At 45.4% G+C, this 19,511-nt stretch overlaps 1 protein-coding gene across 1 annotated transcript; it reads right to left on the reverse strand.

Annotated features, from left to right (window-relative positions):
- Positions 1-94: 94 nt before the first annotated feature.
- On the reverse strand, positions 95-19,257 carry LOC119181554 (uncharacterized). Its single transcript, XM_075883745.1, has 8 exons — positions 19,169-19,257; positions 18,986-19,087; positions 18,722-18,778; positions 18,294-18,383; positions 15,752-15,853; positions 13,009-13,370; positions 2,008-2,379; positions 95-124 (listed from the first exon to the last, which is right to left on the reverse strand). The coding sequence occupies exons 1-8, from the start codon at positions 19,239-19,241 to the stop codon at positions 95-97; spliced, it is 1,188 nt and encodes a 395-aa protein (XP_075739860.1). The 5' UTR covers positions 19,242-19,257.
- Positions 19,258-19,511: the final 254 nt, after the last annotated feature.

Consider the following 19,511-nt stretch of genomic DNA (forward strand, 5'->3'; position numbering starts at 1 on the left):
TCCATGGCAGAAGATGGAACGGTACAGGTTATTTCTATCGCGCTCATCTATGTGACTTGCTGTCATGTTACATTGTAAACTACAGAAAGATACCTTAAGAGTTGTCCCGTGCCGGAAGCATGTTCTAAAACGATGAAAAATACAGCAATCACATACCAAAACAGGTTGTGCTTTGGTTCTTATACTTGCGCTTACTTGAATGGCATGGTACACGTGGGGTAGTGCTGTGAACCTAGGCAGCACAAAATTTTTTAAGAAATGTAAATCTAGTCTGGATGTTGTCAACAAGTTGACAATGGCAGCATTAACGAACTCGGACAGTATGGCTCTTGGTACTTCAGTTTCTCAAGCACGCACGACGTGCAAGATGGAAAGATTTTGACAAGGCTATTGAAGGTGCGCAGGCAGCTAGATAAAATAAAAATGCGTTCTCCAAGGAGCTCTCCTGGCACGTACGCCACATTGGCTGCAAGGGCGCTTTCTACACTGCTATTTTTTAAGGAAGGTTGGCCACAGCAGCTCTCATTCCTACACTTTTACTTCCACATTTATTGTCGATTTACACGCTTCGAGCCAATGTCTATTTCCTTACTTGTATGTGCATCCTTGCGGAGAAGAACACGTAAAGAATAGCCTCCAATACATTATGACAGTGTGGAAACAAGGTATTACACGATATCGCACTTTTAACAGCAATTTCGGTGGCTGATACAGGAACATGATTGTGGATATGCTGCTCTTTATTTTTTTGAAAGTGAGACTCCGCTACCTTTAGAACTTCTACAACTGCTTCAGAAGCAAGCTACACACAACGCTAACTTTTCTTTGTATGATTTCAGCTGTGTGAGTCGCGGAACGTCTTTGTTTCCTGTCATGGCACTTACACAAGCATCACAGTTTTTTACTAACTTCTTAGCACTGTGAACAACATACCCTGCGAAGTACAAAAATGACTCGTGCTCTAACATATTCATGTCATGAATGTCAGCAGGAATTAAAACTGTTTCTCTGGTGCTGTCTTCATTGTCTGAGCTCAAACCAGCAAGTAAAAAGCCACCGTTCTTAGTGTAGCTGCCATACCCTGCGAAGTACAAAAATGACTCGTGCTCTAACATATTCATGTCATGAATGTCAGCAGGAATTAAAACTGTTTCTCTGGTGCTGTCTTCATTGTCTGAGCTCAAACCAGCAAGTAAAAAGCCACCGTTCTTAGTGTAGCTGCCATCAGCACTAGCAGGTAGAAACTGTGGAACGCAACGCGCACTTAAATTCATATAACCTGGGAATCGGATGCTTAGCTCTAAGAGTAGAGAAGAAATTTTCCAGCGCATATTGACAAAATCTGCTAAGGAACAGAAAGCGGAATTTGCAAAATGATAGGAAATAATCCTGCAGCTGAAGTACAGAGAGCGTACTGAGGATAGCCCTTGTCTGCACAGGCTTCCATGGGGCATTTTTGACGGTGCCGATAGGGAGCCCTTCAAAAAGTACAACAATATTCTTGAGAAAGCCAATAATTTCCTGTCTCTCAGTCTCAATAACTTTACTCAAGGCAAGTTTGGTTGTTTGTGATGTCATGATGCGGAACCACTTGGCCACAGTTTCAATAAACCAAGCAGTGGCAAGCGCGGACTTCTCTAGCATGTCCTTCTCAACAAGGATGCGCAGTGCAGCCCCAGTATCCACATTGAAAAGACTGTAAGCAGGGCCCACCTTCATTTTTTCGTAATGACCAGGGTCAACACAAGTTTGTTTTAGGTGCGGAGCCAATTTGAAGTCTCCTTTACTGTCAATTTCAATGAGTTTTTTTATTGGTTCAATGAGAACCGCATTTGTGGAGAGACCAGCTTTTACAACAATGTCATCAGAAAGATACAAAGTTCGGCCCCTGGTGATGTGATTGCGCAGATTTTTCAACAGGTGAGGGGCATCTGCTATAAACCATAGCTTCCGATTTGAATCGCAGGGGTGTGTAACACTGCAATTTGGCCGACTGTGCTTGCCAACTCTGACAAGAAATAACCTCCATAGAGCCTGATTGCCACCACCCATATCTGAAACAACAGCATCTATTTTAAGGCCAATGTCTTCACATGCTCTTATCATTTTCAAGAGTTCTTGCTTGACAGTGAGTGCATGAAAACAATTTCCAGTCAAATGGTACCCAATGACCTGCTTCCATCTGGTAGTAACACCACCCTGCATAAATACGAGGCCCTGGGTAGCCAAGGTGTCTGCAGGGAGGCTGCCATCTGCCAAGGGAATCGTAGGTCTGCCCAGTACTGCGTCAGCCGAAGGATTATATATGAGGCCTGGGGTGATTTGCATCTCATCCATCATGAGGCACGCATGGCGCTCGTACTCTGTCATGCAGTTGACCTGCGCGTGATTGGAAGATACGAATAACTAACGTGAAAGGTTAGGCAGGAAATAAAAGAAGTGCTAGTGTTTAAGTACATTACGTCGCACAAGTAGGCTGCAATAAGGTGCCATAACGTAAACAGCCCCACAGTCAAAGGTAATCATTCCGTTAACGTTAAGGTCACCTCCATAGAAGCACTTCCCAACCAAGCATCCATTTGAATGAGGTCGACCAATGTAATGAAATAACTGTTTATCATGACACAAACACACGAGCCGTCGAAAGATACCACTGAGAGCTTGCAGTGCGCAAAAGCGTCGTCAGGAATATGCATGTTCAATCAATCAGTGATGATTCGTGGTTTTGGCGCAGCGCACCGATTTGGTACGCCTGCCACAACCAGAACGTGCAATGAACACTTTCGTTATTTTATATAACAACACACTTTATCTGGCCAATATCTCGCACTACCTTACACTGTAAACTATAAGCTTCCTATCACAAAACTCTCTTGCATCCTGTCATGATCAGGCAACTATCAAATGGATGTTTGATGGCTTAGATTGTATTGTAGTGACAGCCTCTCACGCCTCGGAAAAAAGAGCGGTTAATCGGCCAACACGCAAGCCACCGATGGCACTTCAGGATAAACGAGGATCTGTACCTTATCCGAGAAGTCATCTCCGCCAATCGCTTTGAAAATCCGCGCATGTGGTAGTCGTTCTACGCAGAAATACATCGAGAGCTGATACTTTGGTTCATAAAGAAGCGCATCGAAGAGCTGCTTTGGTACTTTCGTCAAAAAGACTCTGTAAACCTTCACTGATCGTCTTGGTCTGGCTGCCGCTTGTGGTTCACTCTGGAAGGCCGGTTGACACCCCTGCCAAACAGCTGCAGTTTCCAGAAGACTGCGGCTTTTCTACGGATCCGAGTGCCTGCGCTGACACACCTGAGCTTTCCAGGCCATTCGGGACATCGTCATCGTCAGAGACATTGTTCTTATCAGGCAACAAAAGCGGCAACAGCGAACGTCAGTGGTTTAATGGGCGTGAAGGCAGCACAACTGTGGCAATGGCTTACGAGCTTCGCTTTCATGTTATACAGGTTTGTGAAACCGATTCATTTTATGCTAAGAAGACAAGTAACCGTTGTTTACTGCTGCTTCCACGCCCACAGGTGTTATACGTTTTGTCGCGAGAGTGTACTAACGCCCTTTGCTCGCTACTCTTGTGTTGCGGTGACGTTGAAGCAAACCCAGGGCCTCCAAAAAAGACCCCTGGGCCACTAGATGATGTCGAGAACAACACAGCTTCTTCTGATGTGCGTCATAAAGAAGTTATGGCAATGCTTTCTAAGATAAGTGCCCGCTGTGACTCATCGGCCGTTGAGCAGTCCAATTTGGCAAAGGCAATCGACGAGGTGAAAGCCAACCAGCAACTTGTGGGGAGCAAATTATGCGAGATTGAAAGGCGGCTTTCGACGGTTGAACTGCAGACTAACTCGGTTGCGGACATTGAGAAGGAATTGCAGGTCACGAATGAAGCTATCGGCAGTATCACTCATACAAATGATGCATTGGTGTCCCATCTAAACGACCTCGAGGACAGAGCCCGAAGGTGCAACTTAGTGTTTTTCAGTATGCCCGATAAGAATGAAACCTGGCAAGCTACTGAAGAGGCACTTACCAACTTGCTCTCTAGTAGCCTAGGCGCCGAGTTCGACCCGAATGCAGTAGAAAAGGCCCATCGTTTAGGTGGTCCATATATACGCGAGAAAACTCGACCAGTGATAGTAAAATTTGCAAGCCTTAAAGCAAAAGAACTTGTGCTGGCACGTCGATCTAAGTTGAGAAGTCATAACGTCTCTGTATCGGAGGACTACTGTCAGGCTACAAGAACAGCGCGCAAGATGCTGCACAATTATGCAAAATCATTGCCTAACCGACCCGCTTTTCAGCTTCGTTACGACAAGCTTGTTATTAACCACAGAAACTACTGTTGTGATGCTTCCGCGGGCATTGTTCGCGAGACTACTGCGCATTTTCGCAGTAATGGCAGTGAATCCCGCATCGAAAATGGGGCGCACTCAACTTCCGATCACAGCCATGACCTTCACGCACGTTTATTGCCTGGTCCCGCACTTTTGTCACGTGCGCGGACATCTAATGCCTCCTCATAACAATCAGCAAGGGGAAGTGGCAGTATCGTATCACGTCCTATTTCGGTGCTCTACACGAACATCCGTAGTATAATGGGAAAGCGGGACGCTTTTGACGCTATTATCGATTCTTGTGAAGCCGACCTGATTGCCGTGACCGAGACTTGGTTGAATGGTCATGTTTGCGATAACGGAATTTTTACTACTTCCACATCGTTGAACATTTACTGCCGCGAGAGAGATGGAAGACAAGGTGGTGGTACTTTGCTTGCCATTTCGACGCGTTTCAAGTTCTTTCTTATAAACGTGACGTCTACATTGGAAGTGATATGGTGCGGGTTGGTTGTGAATAATAAAACGCTTGTTCTTGGCGTCTGTTACCGCCCTCCAGATACAGACATCAGCTTTGTTCAGGAGTTTCACGATAACATCAATGAAATTACAATGCGGTAACCATCTTCTTCGATAACTATTCTCGGCGACTTTAACTATCCTACTATAATGTGGGCGTCATCATTACCAGACGTCGTACCATTTTCTTCAAATGGCCAATGTTTTCTCGATACTTGCAACATGTTTAATTTTACGCAGATGGTGAATAACCCAACTCGCGTCACCAATTCTTCATCGCACATTCTTGACTTGATTCTTACAATAATGCCTGACAACATTCATGCACTAAACTCGCTTCCTGGTCTCAGCGATCACTGTCTGCTACATTTTTACATACGCAACAGCATGCCAACTGCTACTAAGAAACACAAGGTTATCTATAACTACAATGCTGCAAACTTTGAGGCAATCAACAACGAACTCTCTCTATTTTACGACACTTATCTACATGACTTTGATAATAGAACCGTGCAAAAAAACTGGGATCTGTTTGTTAACAAAATCTACGAACTTACTCGTACCTTTGTTCCCTTAAAGTCTATACCTGTGAGCTCTTGCTTACCCTAGTACAATACATACCTAAAGCGACTTTCTAACAAAAAGAAACGCTTGTTTCGTGCTGGGAAACTCCAGAGTACGGAGAAACGCTGGCGCTCCTACGAGAGTGCTGCGTGAGTCGCCAGCAGTTTTGGATGCTAAGGCTAACTTTCTGTCTAACACTCTGCCATCAATGCTTGTCAGCAACCCTAGAAAGTTTTGGAAAACTATTACAAATACCAACGACAGTGAAATTGTACTTGTTGACTCGGACGGCCTTCCTGTATCTTCCGAGATGTGTGCAGCACGTCTGAACGAAAATTTTGTCCGGAACTTTTCAGTGTCGTCCACTTCTGCTACCGTCTCTTTACCAGCGCGCAACTATCCATCAACGTCTGTTATAGTGACTAAGGCCCATGGAATTCTAAAGCTAATTGAACCACTCAAAATATCCTCTGCTTGTGGTGTTGACAACATAAACGCAAGAACCCTTAAAGAAACTAAGCATGCCTCATCTATGTTCCTGTGTAAAATATTCCAACAGTCTTTGAATGAAGGTGTGGTGCCACGCGTTTGGAAAGAGGCAAAGGTGGTTCCGCTACACAAATCAGGAAACAAGCATTCTGTTACTAATTACCGACCTATTTCACTTACTTCTATACCATGTAAACTTTTGGACCACATAATCTTCTCTAACTTGGTCACCTTTCTAGAATCAAAATCGTTCTTTAGCACGTCACAGCATGGATTTAGGAAGTCATTCTCATGTGAAACACAGTTGCTTTGTTTTACCCATTCGTTATATACCATTCTAGATCACAGTTCACTGGTCGACTGCATTTTTTTAGACTTTTTGAAGGCTTTTGACAGGATTAATCATCACCTACTTCTATATAAGCTTAGGACCCTTAATATTGATGGCGGCATTCTTGCTTGGATCAAGTTTTCCTTAATTAATCGCTCACAATTTGTTGTTGCTAACAACTACAGCTCACCCTCTTCTCCCGTTACTTCTGGTGTGCCCCAGGGTTCTGTGTTGGGCCCTTTACTATTCTTTATTTATATTAACGATTTACCCGATGTTGTAACTTCTTCAATTCACCTTTTCGCCGAGGACTGCGTTGTTTACCGAGAAATTTCATCTAACTCTGACGCTAGTTCTTTGTAAAGTGACATTAATAATATTGCCAGCTGGTGTAGAACTTGGCACATGGACCTCAACACTAACAAATGTAAAGTTTTACGTATCTCACGAACTACCCGACCCCTTGCTAACTACATCTTAAATGACGTTGATCTAGAGTCTGTAACTTCGTATAAATACTTGGGGATTCATATTGTTACGCCTGAAGTAGGGGTACGGGGGTTTATTGAACGGAAGCTGGGATGGCGAGGCCGCACCGGATAAAACTGCCGAGAGATCTTCTTCTTCCCAAGTCCACACTTCTATTCCCTCTTATCAATCCGGCACATACACGTCGTAATATTTCCCCCTTCGCAGACGAAGCGCACCGCGCGTTTCATGCATCGTCCCGCAGTCTAAAAGCTTTGAGGCGAGCCACATGGGTAACCTCGGTCTTGGTTGATCGTCTCCCACTAGCTGTCAGTCGTGCTATTTTATAATCTACTGCACTGAGGCGCTCAAGGACAACGAATGGGCCAGTGTAGTGGGCGAGAAGTTTTGTGGACAAGCCACGCTTGCGGATAGGCTTCCACACCATTACAAGGTCTCCCGGTTCATATGTGACGTGGCGGTGCTTGCTGTCGTAGCGGAGCTTTGAGCGGTCTTGCGATGCTATAGTACGCAGGCGGGCAAGACGCCGAGTTTCTTCTGCAAGGCATAGTGTTTCAGCTAATGAAGGATCGTCATTGTCATAAAACGAAAAGATAGTGTCCAGGGTATAACGAGGGGGTCGAACGTAAAGAAGGAAGAAAGGGCTGTGGCCGGTGGTTTCGTGTTGGGCAGTGTTGAAGGCATACGTGATGAACGGTAAGACGTCGTCCCAGTTCTTGTGATTGGACGCCACGTACATTGAAAGCATATTCACCAGTGTCCGGTTCGTTCGTTCAGTAAGGCCATTCGTCTGTGGATGGTAAGGTGTCGAATGACGAAGTTCCGAGCCACACATACGGAGCAGTTCCTCAACGACGTCTGCCGTAAACTGACGGCCGCGGTCGCTTATTATGACGCGAGGAGGTCCGTGGCGCAGTATGATAGAGTGCAGGAGAAAGGAGGATACTTCGCCAGCAGTCGCAGATGGCAGGGCGGCCGTTTCGCAGTAGCGGGTCAGGTAATCGGCGCACACTACAATCCAACGGTTGCCTTTTGCCGAGCGTGGAAAAGGGCCCACGAGGTCAATGCCAACTTGCTCAAAGGGAGTGCTGGGAGGCGTCACAGGCTGTAGAAGTCCAGCCGGAGCAGTCGTGACTGATTTGTGCGTCTGGCATTGAGTGCAACTGGCCACGTACTGCTCAACTGACTGGCGCATGCGTGGCCAGTAAAATCGCTCCTGTGTACGAAGGAGTGTTCGCGTCATTCCCAGGTGACCCGAAGTTGCGTCGTCGTGCATGGCGCGCAGAATGGAGGAACGGAGTGTGTGCGGCACCACCAGCAAGAAGCGGGAACCCGTGGCCGAGAAGGTCCTCTTGTAAAGTAATCCTTCACGAACGCAAAAGCGTCCGGCCAAAGTGGACGCTCGTGCTTCAGCAAATAATGGCTCCAAGCTGACATCCTTCCGCTGTTCATTTTCAAAGGTGGTCTTGTCCGGGAATACTGGAGTCACTGACGCAATTAGGTGATCGAAATTGTCGGCATCGCAAAGTGTTGTAGTAAGCGGCATCCGCGAAAGGCAGTCAGCGTCAGCGTGCTTCCTGCCACTCTTGTATGACACCGTGAAGTCATACTCTTGCAAGCGGAGGGCCCAGCGTGCCAGGCGGCCAGATGGGTCTCGGAGGCTTACAAGCCAGCACAAGGAATGATGGTCTGTGACCACTTGGAAGGGACGACCGTACAGGTATGAACGGAATCGCTGTACAGCGAAGACGAGTGCCAAACATTCTTGCTCAGTCACTGTGTAATTCCGTTCTGGTTTACTTAAAGTTCTGCTGGCATACGCAATGACATGTTCCTTTCCACTGTGTCGTTGTACTAGAACTGCACCTATGCCAATGCCACTGGCGTCAGTATGAACTTCGGTCGGCGCCGAAGGGTCGAAGTGTCGGAGAATGGGCTGCGATGTGAGTAAGAACTTGAGTTGGTTGAAAGACGTCTCACAGTCATGTGTCCATTCAAAGCTAGTACCTTGACGTAGCAGACTGGTCAAGGGGAAGGCAACGTCGGCGAATGCGGGAATAAATCGGCGAAAGTACGAGCACAGGCCTAGGAAGCTGCGAAGCTCTTTCGTTGAGCGAGGTGGTTTGCACGCTTTCACAGCTGCTGTCTTGCTCGGGTCAGGCCTGATCCCATCTTTGTTCACAAGGTGCCCAAGTACTAAGGTTTGTCGCTCGCCGAAATGACACTTCTTCGAATTAAGAACAAGGCCAGCGTTTCTAATGCATTCCAGAACAATGTCCACGCGTTCGTTGTGCTCACGAAATGTGCGCCCAAAGATCACGATGTCATCTAGGTAGCACATACAGACGTTCCATTTTAGGCCACGCAGAATGGTATCCATGAACCTTTCGAATGTGGCAGGAGCATTACATAATCCAAACGGCATCACGTTAAATTCATAAAGTCCGTCTGGAGTTATGAAAGCAGTCTTTTCCTTGTCCGCTGGATGCATGGGAATCTGCCAGTAGCCTGAACGTAAATCGATAGACGAGAAGTATGACGCCGAATGGAGACAGTCCAAGGCGTCATCAATTCGTGGAAGAGGATAAACATCTTTCTTCGTGATGGAGTTCAAACGGCGATAGTCGACACAAAATCTCCAGGTACCGTCTTTCTTTTTCACAAGGATCACAGGAGCTGCCCAAGGGCTCGATGATTCTTGAATGATGCCCTTTTGGAGCATTTCACGCACTTGATTGTCTATTATCTTGCGCTCGGACGGCGATACTCGGTACGGTTTTTGTCGGATTGGCTGTGCTGTTTGTGTATTTATCCTATGGCGTATACGAAATGGAGGAATGGAAGGCGTATGGTCACTCTGGGAGAAATCAAAAACTTGCAAGTACTTTAACAAAACGTCCACAAGCATTCTGCGCTTGTCGGCAGTCAGCGCCTTATCAACCATAGGTAAAACTTTCGAACTGTCTGAGCAGGCGGTCACTTGTTCATCCCGTCGAACGTCACTGAGGACAGCTACTGTTGTTGGCGAGTATTCTTTAAACGACGCTAGCTTAAGTCCTCCTGGTAGCAGCACCGGTTCGTTTGAATAATTCGTTGTCCAAAGGTCTGAACGACCTTCACTCACTGAAACTATGCTGTGGGGTACCAACGTGTTCTTCTTTATACAACTTAGATGGAAAGGCTCCACTAGCGCATCGAAACTGGTCTTATTGTCGTTAATATGCGAAGAAGCTACTGGAACGCGCACAGCACAGAAGGCCGGGATAACGGTATCTTCATAGACTCGGAGCGCACCGCTTTCCGTACCCGAATTCTCGATAAGTCCATGAGGAACAGCGTCACTTATGATAACTTCGCCATTTCGACAGTCTACAGTGGCTCCGCACATTCGCAAGAAATCTATGCCTAGAATGATGTCATGAGTGCTCCGCGGAAGAACCGTGAATTCTGTCACAAACACTTGATGACTCAGTAACACTGCCGCGGTACAAACACCAATCGGACACAACGAGTTGCCGCCCACGCCACAGAACGTTATCGCTTTCTCCAACAAAAAGGTCACCTTTCTTCCCAAACGAGCTTTGAACGCAGCACTCATGATCGACACGGCGGCTCCAGTGTCCACCAAAGCCATCGTATGTACACCATCAACAAAAACTTGCACTTTGTTTTTAAACATAAGCACCGGTGGAGGTATCTCTTCTTGCAGCGAATCACCAGCGACCTCACCCCCAGCGGCCGCGCTGCCTAGTTTTCCGGAGGTGGCGAAGGGTAGCGGCGCCTAGGAGACGGCGACCGATTGGAGCGAGGGGCTGGCGGGGGTGTCAGACTGCGGTCAGAGGCTGGAGAACGGTTTCGCAGCGGCCTTGGTGTCTCGTAAGATGCGCTTCCAGGGAACGTTGGTGCTTGTGCAAAGTCGGACAGGTGGGATCTCGGTGGCCAGTCGTACCTCGGCGGCTGCCGGTAGTTACAGTACCTGGCAATGTGGCCTTCGACGCCACAGTTGTAGCAGATGGGTAGGGGTCGCTCGCCGAACCACTGCTGAGAGCGCTGGGCTGTGTAGGGTCGCCTAACCGAACGGGGTGGAGCAGATTGCTGAACGGGAGCTGCGCGCCTCTGTGGGGCGGGGCCGGGACGAAGACGTTGGTCATACCGCTGGTCAGACGCGAATGAGTCTCGGCGTGGCCACGAAGCCCTAGCTTCGCGAACGTCTGTCACACATACTGATGGTGGCAGAGGAGCGAACGGGGCCGGGTAGTAGGATGAACAGGTAGGCGTATGGCGGATGGTGTCGTGGAACAGTGTGTCTTGTCGCTGTAGTTCTTCCCGCACTATTGTCCGGATAGTAGCGGCAAGGTCGGCGGGCGGGCTCACGTCGACGCTGGCGACCGTTGTTACATTTGCCAGCCTACCAAATTTCGGGGCAATACGACGGGTCTTTAGCTTCTCAAAAGTACGGCAGTGACGTTGGACGGCGGAGACGGAAGTGAGGTCTTCCCTGCCTATCAAAAAGTTGTAGACGTCCTCTGCTATACCCTTCAGAAGGTGGCCGACCATGTCCTCTTCAGTCATGTACGGGTCTATGATCTTGCAGAGCATCAGGACCTCCTCTATGTAGGTGGTACACGTTTCTCCAGGAGTCTGAGCTCTTTGAGCCAACGTGCGCTCCGCGCTCTTCTTTTTTGAATCAGAGTCGCCGAAGCATTTCTTGAGCTCTTCAGTGAAACGATCCCACGTTGTTAAGGAATCTTCGTGGTTTTCGTACCACATCAGAGCTGTTTCCGTGAGAAACAGCGCGACATTTCCCAGTTGGTCGGTGGCATCCCAGCAGTTGTACCGGCTCACCCTTTTGTACTGTGTCAGCCACGCATCCACATCTTCTCCTGCTCTTCCCGCGAACGGGCGGGGTTCCATATAGTGATATCGAGGTGCAGCTGGCACTGACCTTTGTGTGGTTGAGAAGGCGTGACCTTCGCTCTCGGCCATGGCAGTTGGTGTCGGTGGCAGACCGGCAATACGACGGCTCCGGCGAAGTTCGAACAGCTGTGGCTCCGTGGTTCGTCGACGTATACTGTACCCAGCACCTCCCACCACTCTGTTACGCCTGAAGTAGGGGTACGGGGGTTTATTGAACGGAAGCTGGGATGGCGAGGCCGCACCGGATAAAACTGCCGAGAGATCTTCTTCTTCCCAAGTCCACACTTCTATTCCCTCTTATCAATCCGGCACATACACGTCGTAATAATATAACATCTGACTTGAACTGGAAACATCATATTACCTATGTTATTAACAATAGCAACCGTATGCTAGGATACCTACGACGCAACTTTAGCCGTGCCCCTCAAGTCGTCAAACTAACCATGTATAAAACACTAGTTCATCCAAAACTCGAATATGCATGCCCCATTTGGGATCCTTTTCAACTGAACTTGACTCACTCGCTTGAAATGGTACAGAATAACGCAGCATGCTTCATTCTATCTAACTACCATCGCACTAGCAGTGTTACGTCAATGAAACACAGCCTTTCACTACAGTCACTTGAATCACGTCGCAAAGCATCTCGTCTTATACTTTTTCACAAGATATTCAATCATCCACTTTTGAAAGCTCAGTTCATTACCACTCCTGCCTATTACTCAGCTCGTTTAGATCATCAACATAAGGTACACGTCATTAGCTGCCGCACTAACACTTTTCTTCATTCCTTCGTCCCACGCACATCCAACGACTGGAACCACCTTCCCTCGGACATGGTTTCCATGTCAAATCATGACTTGTTTTCTTCCACAATACAGGACTACTTACGTGATGACACGTGAAGTGTATATTGTACATTTATATTATTGTATTCTGTTTCCCCCATGTTTCTGATGGTACTTACACATACATCCAGTGTATTGCCTAACATCAAATTTACATGTCTTGTAATCTTTATCATTTTGATGTCACTATGTTTCTCTTGTTCATAGTTTATTATTTTCTTGTACCCCACTCCCCTCTGTAAAGCTATGTGCGATTGAGGGTAAAATAAATGAAATGAAATGAAGAGGCCTAGGTTGGTATCAGATGGGTTGCAGCTAAAATGACAACTCTATGCTATCTAACTTCCATTCAGGCAACCATGAAGTGCTGACCATTTTTCGGGAACACCGTGATTGTATTATGAGGCATGCCAGCATAAGTACAGAAAATACAAACAAAAATTTAAAATATCGGAACTTCCATAGTGTTGCAAAATGTACAAATTCGTTACGATTACCTTAACAGCGAGAGAGTCCGTAATGTCCACCAGCAGCCCTGGACGAAACTTGCAGTGCTCGATGTGATGTTGAAGTGTACGCTGTGAAGGCAATGGCTGGCCGAGCTCCTTGACTATATCATAGCCCCTCGAGCCGCAGGATAGGCGAATCTTCAGTGCTTTGGTCAATGTTTCTTTGGACCACACTGTGCCTCTTGGTGAACGATGCAAGCTGGTGAACTGGTCTTCATTTATGTACGAAGACAGGTGCAGCATAAGTTTCTTGTGCTCCCGCTCTTTCACCCTCGTCTTAGCCTTCGCAATAGTTAGCTGTCGTTCCAGAGCGTTTATTCTGGCCAACAGAGCTGCATGTGAGGCTGTACCTGGAAGTAAAGGATGTATACTTAAATGAAAAACAATGACATCTGGGTTATTCTACGTGAAACGTCCAAGTCATTTCAGCTACCATCTCAAATGTATTTAAAAAATAGTACAGATCTGTTGAACTGAAAACAGTCTGCTGCTAGATTCTCTTGGAGAAAATCTCTTTTTTTTATCGCGTGGGAATCCTTCCGAATTTTGGAGAGTATCGTCGGAGTGTTGTTTACGAAAATAATTTATGGTGAGAGTATTGCATCTCTTTGCAATACCAAATTTAGTCTACATATTAAGGAAAGGCGTTTGTGTAAAGCAGGGGTCTCAAACTCCTCTCAGCCAGCGAGCTGAAGACACTACATTGAGTACTGCAAGGGCAGATGCAGTGTGAACTAGTGGGCGAGGGGATCGGTGGGTGCGTTTGAACAATATGACAGCTATAGTTGCCTTTTGAAAGAGCGGTTTCCCCATATCACATATGTGTCTAATTTACGAAGGGTATTTAGTGTCAGGGTTCGAGAAATAACGATACCTATCTTCAGAATGACTGAAATTGACGCCGATTCTTGAATGGAGAGTTTTCGTTCCACGACCATGTTTCAACGTGTGATGGCCTAATGAACTGCGTCACGAAAAGTATGCTTGAGGCCGGCCATGTCTGTGTAGCTCATGAACACACTTAATAAGAAAATGAAAAAAAAAAAAAAAGAAATACGGGACGAAGACAGTCCTCTGCAGGCTGCAGCCAGCATGTTTCAGACCCCTGGAGCAAGTTCGCAGCTTAACAATACATATTATTGCTTTTTTTAACACGAAAGAGTTATATACCGGGGTCCACCAAGCCAAGTTCAAGCTAAAGTTCAACATCGCTGCAGCGAAATTCAAGCACCCTTAGAACAAACGCTGTGTCTTTATACAGCAATAAATAAGCATGGCGCCGATCAGCTTAGCTGTGTATCGAACATTGCGTAGATTAGTGCAAGCTTCGAGCCATTTTTTTAAAAAAGCTCTTCCATTCAGTTCTACGCCGTCATGGAATTCGTGAAGCGTGTATACATCTGTAGCTTCATATGGACAGTGATAGCTAAAAACAATCACGGAAATGAATAAATTTTATTTTCGCAACAAAACGTAAACAAGTTCCCTGCGCATAAACTGCAGTGTTACAAGTTTCAAGTAATTGGAAGCTTCAAAATACCTGACGCTTTACCTAAGCACATGCAGTATGAATGCGCTTCCTTAAATAGCACTGCAAGTGCATCACATGGTATCCTAAATGCGAGTAAATAACTTAGGTCTGCTTCAAAAGACAACGGTGCGTTAGCTTAGCTGTACAGTGAAATTACAATAAAGTACTAGCAGCCGATACAGTTTAAGCAGGTCTACCTTTTTCAGTATTCTTTGTTTACAACCATTATGTGTGTAGCAACGAACTCCAAGTGGTCCAGCTGTGCATGCGCACAATCACTGCAGTGTTTTTTCTTTTTTGTTGTGCAACTACGCAAGCCAATTTCATGGTCATGAGGAGATACTTCCACTAAGATGATGCATTTACGAACATACAAAATAAAGTTCTAATAAAAAACCTAAAACCATGTAGTGCGAGTACACAACTCTTTTTTTATGCAGCAAATTCAGTTGGTTTCTATTGCCCCATAGTAAAATTGTGCAATAGTGGGACTAAACTTCAAAAATTGTTTTCTCCACTAAAAGAACAATTACTTTGATTAAACTTGTTGTAATTCTCATTCGTATGCGCTTTTCCGGTGATTGTTTCTTGGACCACCTTATATGGTGCTACAGGTGTCTCAGCTTGGGCTGAAGTGGCATTTTCGCCAACTTTAGGATTTTATTTTAGAGCGCAGGTGCCATGCACAGGAACAACAAAAATATCAGGAAACATTAAGTCTTATGAAGAGTTTGAATAAGTAATTTATTCATATTACTGGCAATCATTTTTTGCAGAAAAGTTTCCAAAAATGCTACAATTTACTCAACTTTGCCTACGCGCCAGAAAATGATTAATTTAAAGCTACCATAAGGAACTGTTGTATATTGAAAGCACTATGCTCGAAAAAGGCATAAAAGCAAGTGTTGAAAGAATGCTCGGCATGGTCGACTTATAGGAAATTTTTTTTCGTGCCAGCTTTCCCATCATTTCGCGAATTTCGAATGGTGGTCACGTGTGCAAAAAAAATTTGCCGCTCAAAATATTTTGGAAAAATGCTGTAGAAGTAATGTCTATATTTGTTTAATTTTCTCAGATTTTTCAATAGAAACTGATTTTTAGTGAGCGCCACAATTTGTACAGTTGGCATGGGATGACCGTTGTAATAGTTCATTGTTTAAAAAAAAGCTAAGTTCATGCAATCAACATGCGCCTTCTTACCCGATATGTTGCACGCAGAACTCCTTTGCACAATGTCCAGTGTACTTCGGCGAACCGCTTCGGCTTCACTCGAAATGTGAGGCACATTCTCTGGAGACATTTCTACAAAATAGAAGAAAGACAGCTCTGTTAATATACTGTATTACTTCCACGTCTGTAACATGAGCGGATACTTCCACTGACATGAAGCATCTGCGAACCTAAAATCCTGCCCTGATAATACAGGGCATCTATTTCACTAACAAGAACAGTTCATTGTTCAAAAAAAGCAAAGTGTATGCAATCAACATCATAGCTAGGCATACTCACTCATTAATGCACTCACTCACACTCATTTGAAACGTGTGAGTTTTAAGTATGAGTGAATACTCATGAATGTGAGCAGGCGTGAATCTCAACGCGAGTGAGAAGAGGCGTGTGCGAGTAGGTGTATGAACGTGAGAGAGTACCAATGAGCTAGAAGTAATGTGTGAGCGTGAGTGAGTACGAATAACTGCGAGTACACGTGAATATGACCGTGAGTAAGGGCCTATGAGGGCAAGTAAACGTGAGAACCAATTTGAGTGAGTTCCTGCGAGCCTGAGAGAGTGAGCTGATGTATGAACGCGAGTTTGAGTTTGAGCGTCTTGAATCGGGCTGTTAGGTACATACTGATCTTGAATGAAGAAACAGCACTATAACAGGACGAGACGAGAGGACACAAACATGCCGCTGTGTTTGTGTCCTCTCGTCTCGTCCTCTTCTAGCGCTGTTTCTTCATTCAAAATTAGTTTAAGCTGATGTGAGTGTGTGAGTTGATGCAAGTATGATGGGAGCGAGTACCTGTGAGTGTGAGTTGCATCAACAATGAACGTGAGTGAGTACCTGTGAGAAAGTTGACGCGAGTATGAACGTGAGCACCTGTGAGTTTGAATACATGTCAGTATGAACGTGAGTGAGCACCTGTGAGCGAGAGTTGATTTGTGTATGAACATAAGTACTACATATGGGTGTAAGTTGATGTATGAACCTAAGTGACTACCCGTTAGTGTTACTTGATGTGAGTATGAATGTGAGTGAGAACATATGGATGTAAGTACACGTGTGAGTATGAAAGTGAGTGAGTAGCTAGAAGTGTGAGTGTACGTGGATGTGAACGTGAGTACATGTGGGTGAGTACACGTGAGTATGAACGTCAGTGGGTAGCTTAGAGTAGGATTATGTGAGTACGAACGTGAGCGAATAGCTTTGAGTGAGAGTACATGTGAGTATGAACGTGGGTGAGTATTATGGATGCGAGTACACGTGAGCGTGAGCATAAGTGAGTGCGATGCCTGAAAAAAATTGGGTGAGTGAGGATTCTCTTGTAATGCCCACCTATGATCAACGTAATGAACAAGTAGACCAAGCTAGTTGGTACAGATTCATCTTCGTAGGAAGTGCAAAGCTACACACAAGAACAGCAAGGAAGAAAGACACTACACAAGCGCTTAACTGCAACTAAGCTTTTATTTGGATAAGCGAACATATATAAAGGTAAAAGAATGACGACAAAACAAATGAAGAGGCCTACGTGTCATGCCAGTCATCACTCATCCATTCACGCCTAAGACACCATCCAAAAAACAAAGTTCTTTTTGTGTAAGCGAGATAGACGGTGCGCTCACACAATATGATTCATCCTGCTTTATTTCTGCAGCTTCAACGACCAATCTCGTTAACTATCAGTCTTGTTAACATATCCCTGTCGCGTTACAAAATGAAAGTGTTATCAAAGTACGGTACGCAACCACAATCATTGCTGTAGATAGCCAGGTGGCCATCCGTGCATTTCTGCACCTTATTACCATGTTCTTTTGCTCGCTCATTAATACACCTTTCAGTTTCTCCAATGTATACGCGGCCACACGACAAGGGTATTCTATACACAACATGATGTGCACACGGAACTGTCTAAACTGTTTAGTGAAACTTGCCCTGTTTCGAGAGAAAAGAAGCGTTGCAAAGTCAACCATCGCAACGACTATGTTACGTGTGCACCGTCTGTTGTGTATAGGATACCCTTGTTATGTGGCCGCGTATACGTTGGACAAACTGAAAGGTGTATCAACGAGCGGGTTAAAGAACGCCATAATAAAGTGCGGAAATGCGCGGATGGTCACCTGGCTATCCACAGCAATAGTTGTGGTTGTTACGTGCCGTACTTTGATAACACTTGCATTTTGTATCATGACAGGGATATGTTAACGAGACTGATAGTTAAAGCTGCAGAAATGAAGCAGCATGAATTTCATTGTGTGAGCGCACCGTCTATCTCGCTTACACAGAAAGAACTTCATTTTTTGGAAGGCGTGTTAGGCAAGAATGGATGAGTGATGACTGGCATGACACGTGGTCCTCTTTGTTTGTTTTGTATTCGTTCTTTTACCTTTAGATAGGTTCGCCTATCCAAATAAAAGCTTAGCTGCAGTTAAGCGCTTGTGTAGTATCTTTCTTCCTTGCTGTCCCTGCGTGTAGTTTTGCGCTTCCTACGAAGGTATATGATCAACGTACACGTTCTTACCTGTAGAACTCCATTGCACAATGTCCAGAGTGCCTCGGCCAACTACTACTGCTTCACTTGGAAGGTGAGGCGGATTCTCTGGGGACATTTCTACAAGACAGAAGCAAGACATTTCAGTTAATAAATATCATTACTCCACGTCTCTATCACGAGGGGATACTTCCACTCGCATGAAGCGTTTACGGTTATAATACGCAGTCAGTAAACTGCATTACTTTCATGTTTCTAACATGAGGAGATACTTGCACTCAGATAACGCATTCACGATCATTAAATACAACCCTGACGATACAGGGCATCCATTCCACTTATCTATAACAGTTCATTGTTGAAAAAAAGTGGAGAACATGCAATTAATATACACGTTTTTACCTGGTATGTTGCATGCAGGACTCCATTGCGCAATGTCCATAGTACCTAGGTCTTACCTAGGCCAACCCCTTCCGCTTCACTTGAAAGGTGAGGCGGATTCTCTGGGGACATTTCTGCAAGACAGAATCAAGACATTTCAGTTAATAAACTGCATTACTTCCACGCCTTTAACATGAGGAGATACTTCCACTCATTTGACACATTTACGAACACAATATCGAATCCTCACAATACAGGGCATCTGTTTCTCTTCTCTATACCAGTTCATTGTTGAAAAAAAAAAGTTACGTGCATGATGCAATAAACATACACCTGCTTACCTGGTATACTGCACGCAGAACTCTGTTGCACAATGTCCAGAGTACCTTGGCCAACCACTTCTGCTTCAATTGAAAGGTGGGGCGTATCCTCTGGGGACATTTCTACAAGATAGAAGCCAGCCATCTCGGTTAATTACAAGCATTACTTCCACGTCTACACCATGAATGTCACCGCGATCGTACCTTGAGTATCACTCTCATGAGATCCGTGAAAGTAGCAATGGTCATGTCCTATTGAGCTGCTGTCAATGCTCATGTCATTTCCTGAAAATGTCGTTCATAAATGAGCAGACACTATAAAATCAAACGAGACAAGGGTAGTACAATTGATTGAAATGCCGTTTTATTCAACCATTCTAGCAGCTGCTTTCACTTAAACCGCTCCAAAGAAGTTGACGCTTTGTTAACAAACTTTCAAGTCTCCTTATACGCCAACCTAACAAATTCACTGCACTCACTGTATTAGTGTTTCAATGTTTATTGTCACACAGTTCCTCAACTCCGGCATCTGAACACAAAACTAGCG

This window comes from Rhipicephalus microplus, unplaced genomic scaffold (assembly GCF_043290135.1).
Source record: "Rhipicephalus microplus isolate Deutch F79 unplaced genomic scaffold, USDA_Rmic scaffold_20, whole genome shotgun sequence".
Taxonomy (NCBI): domain Eukaryota; kingdom Metazoa; phylum Arthropoda; class Arachnida; order Ixodida; family Ixodidae; genus Rhipicephalus; species Rhipicephalus microplus.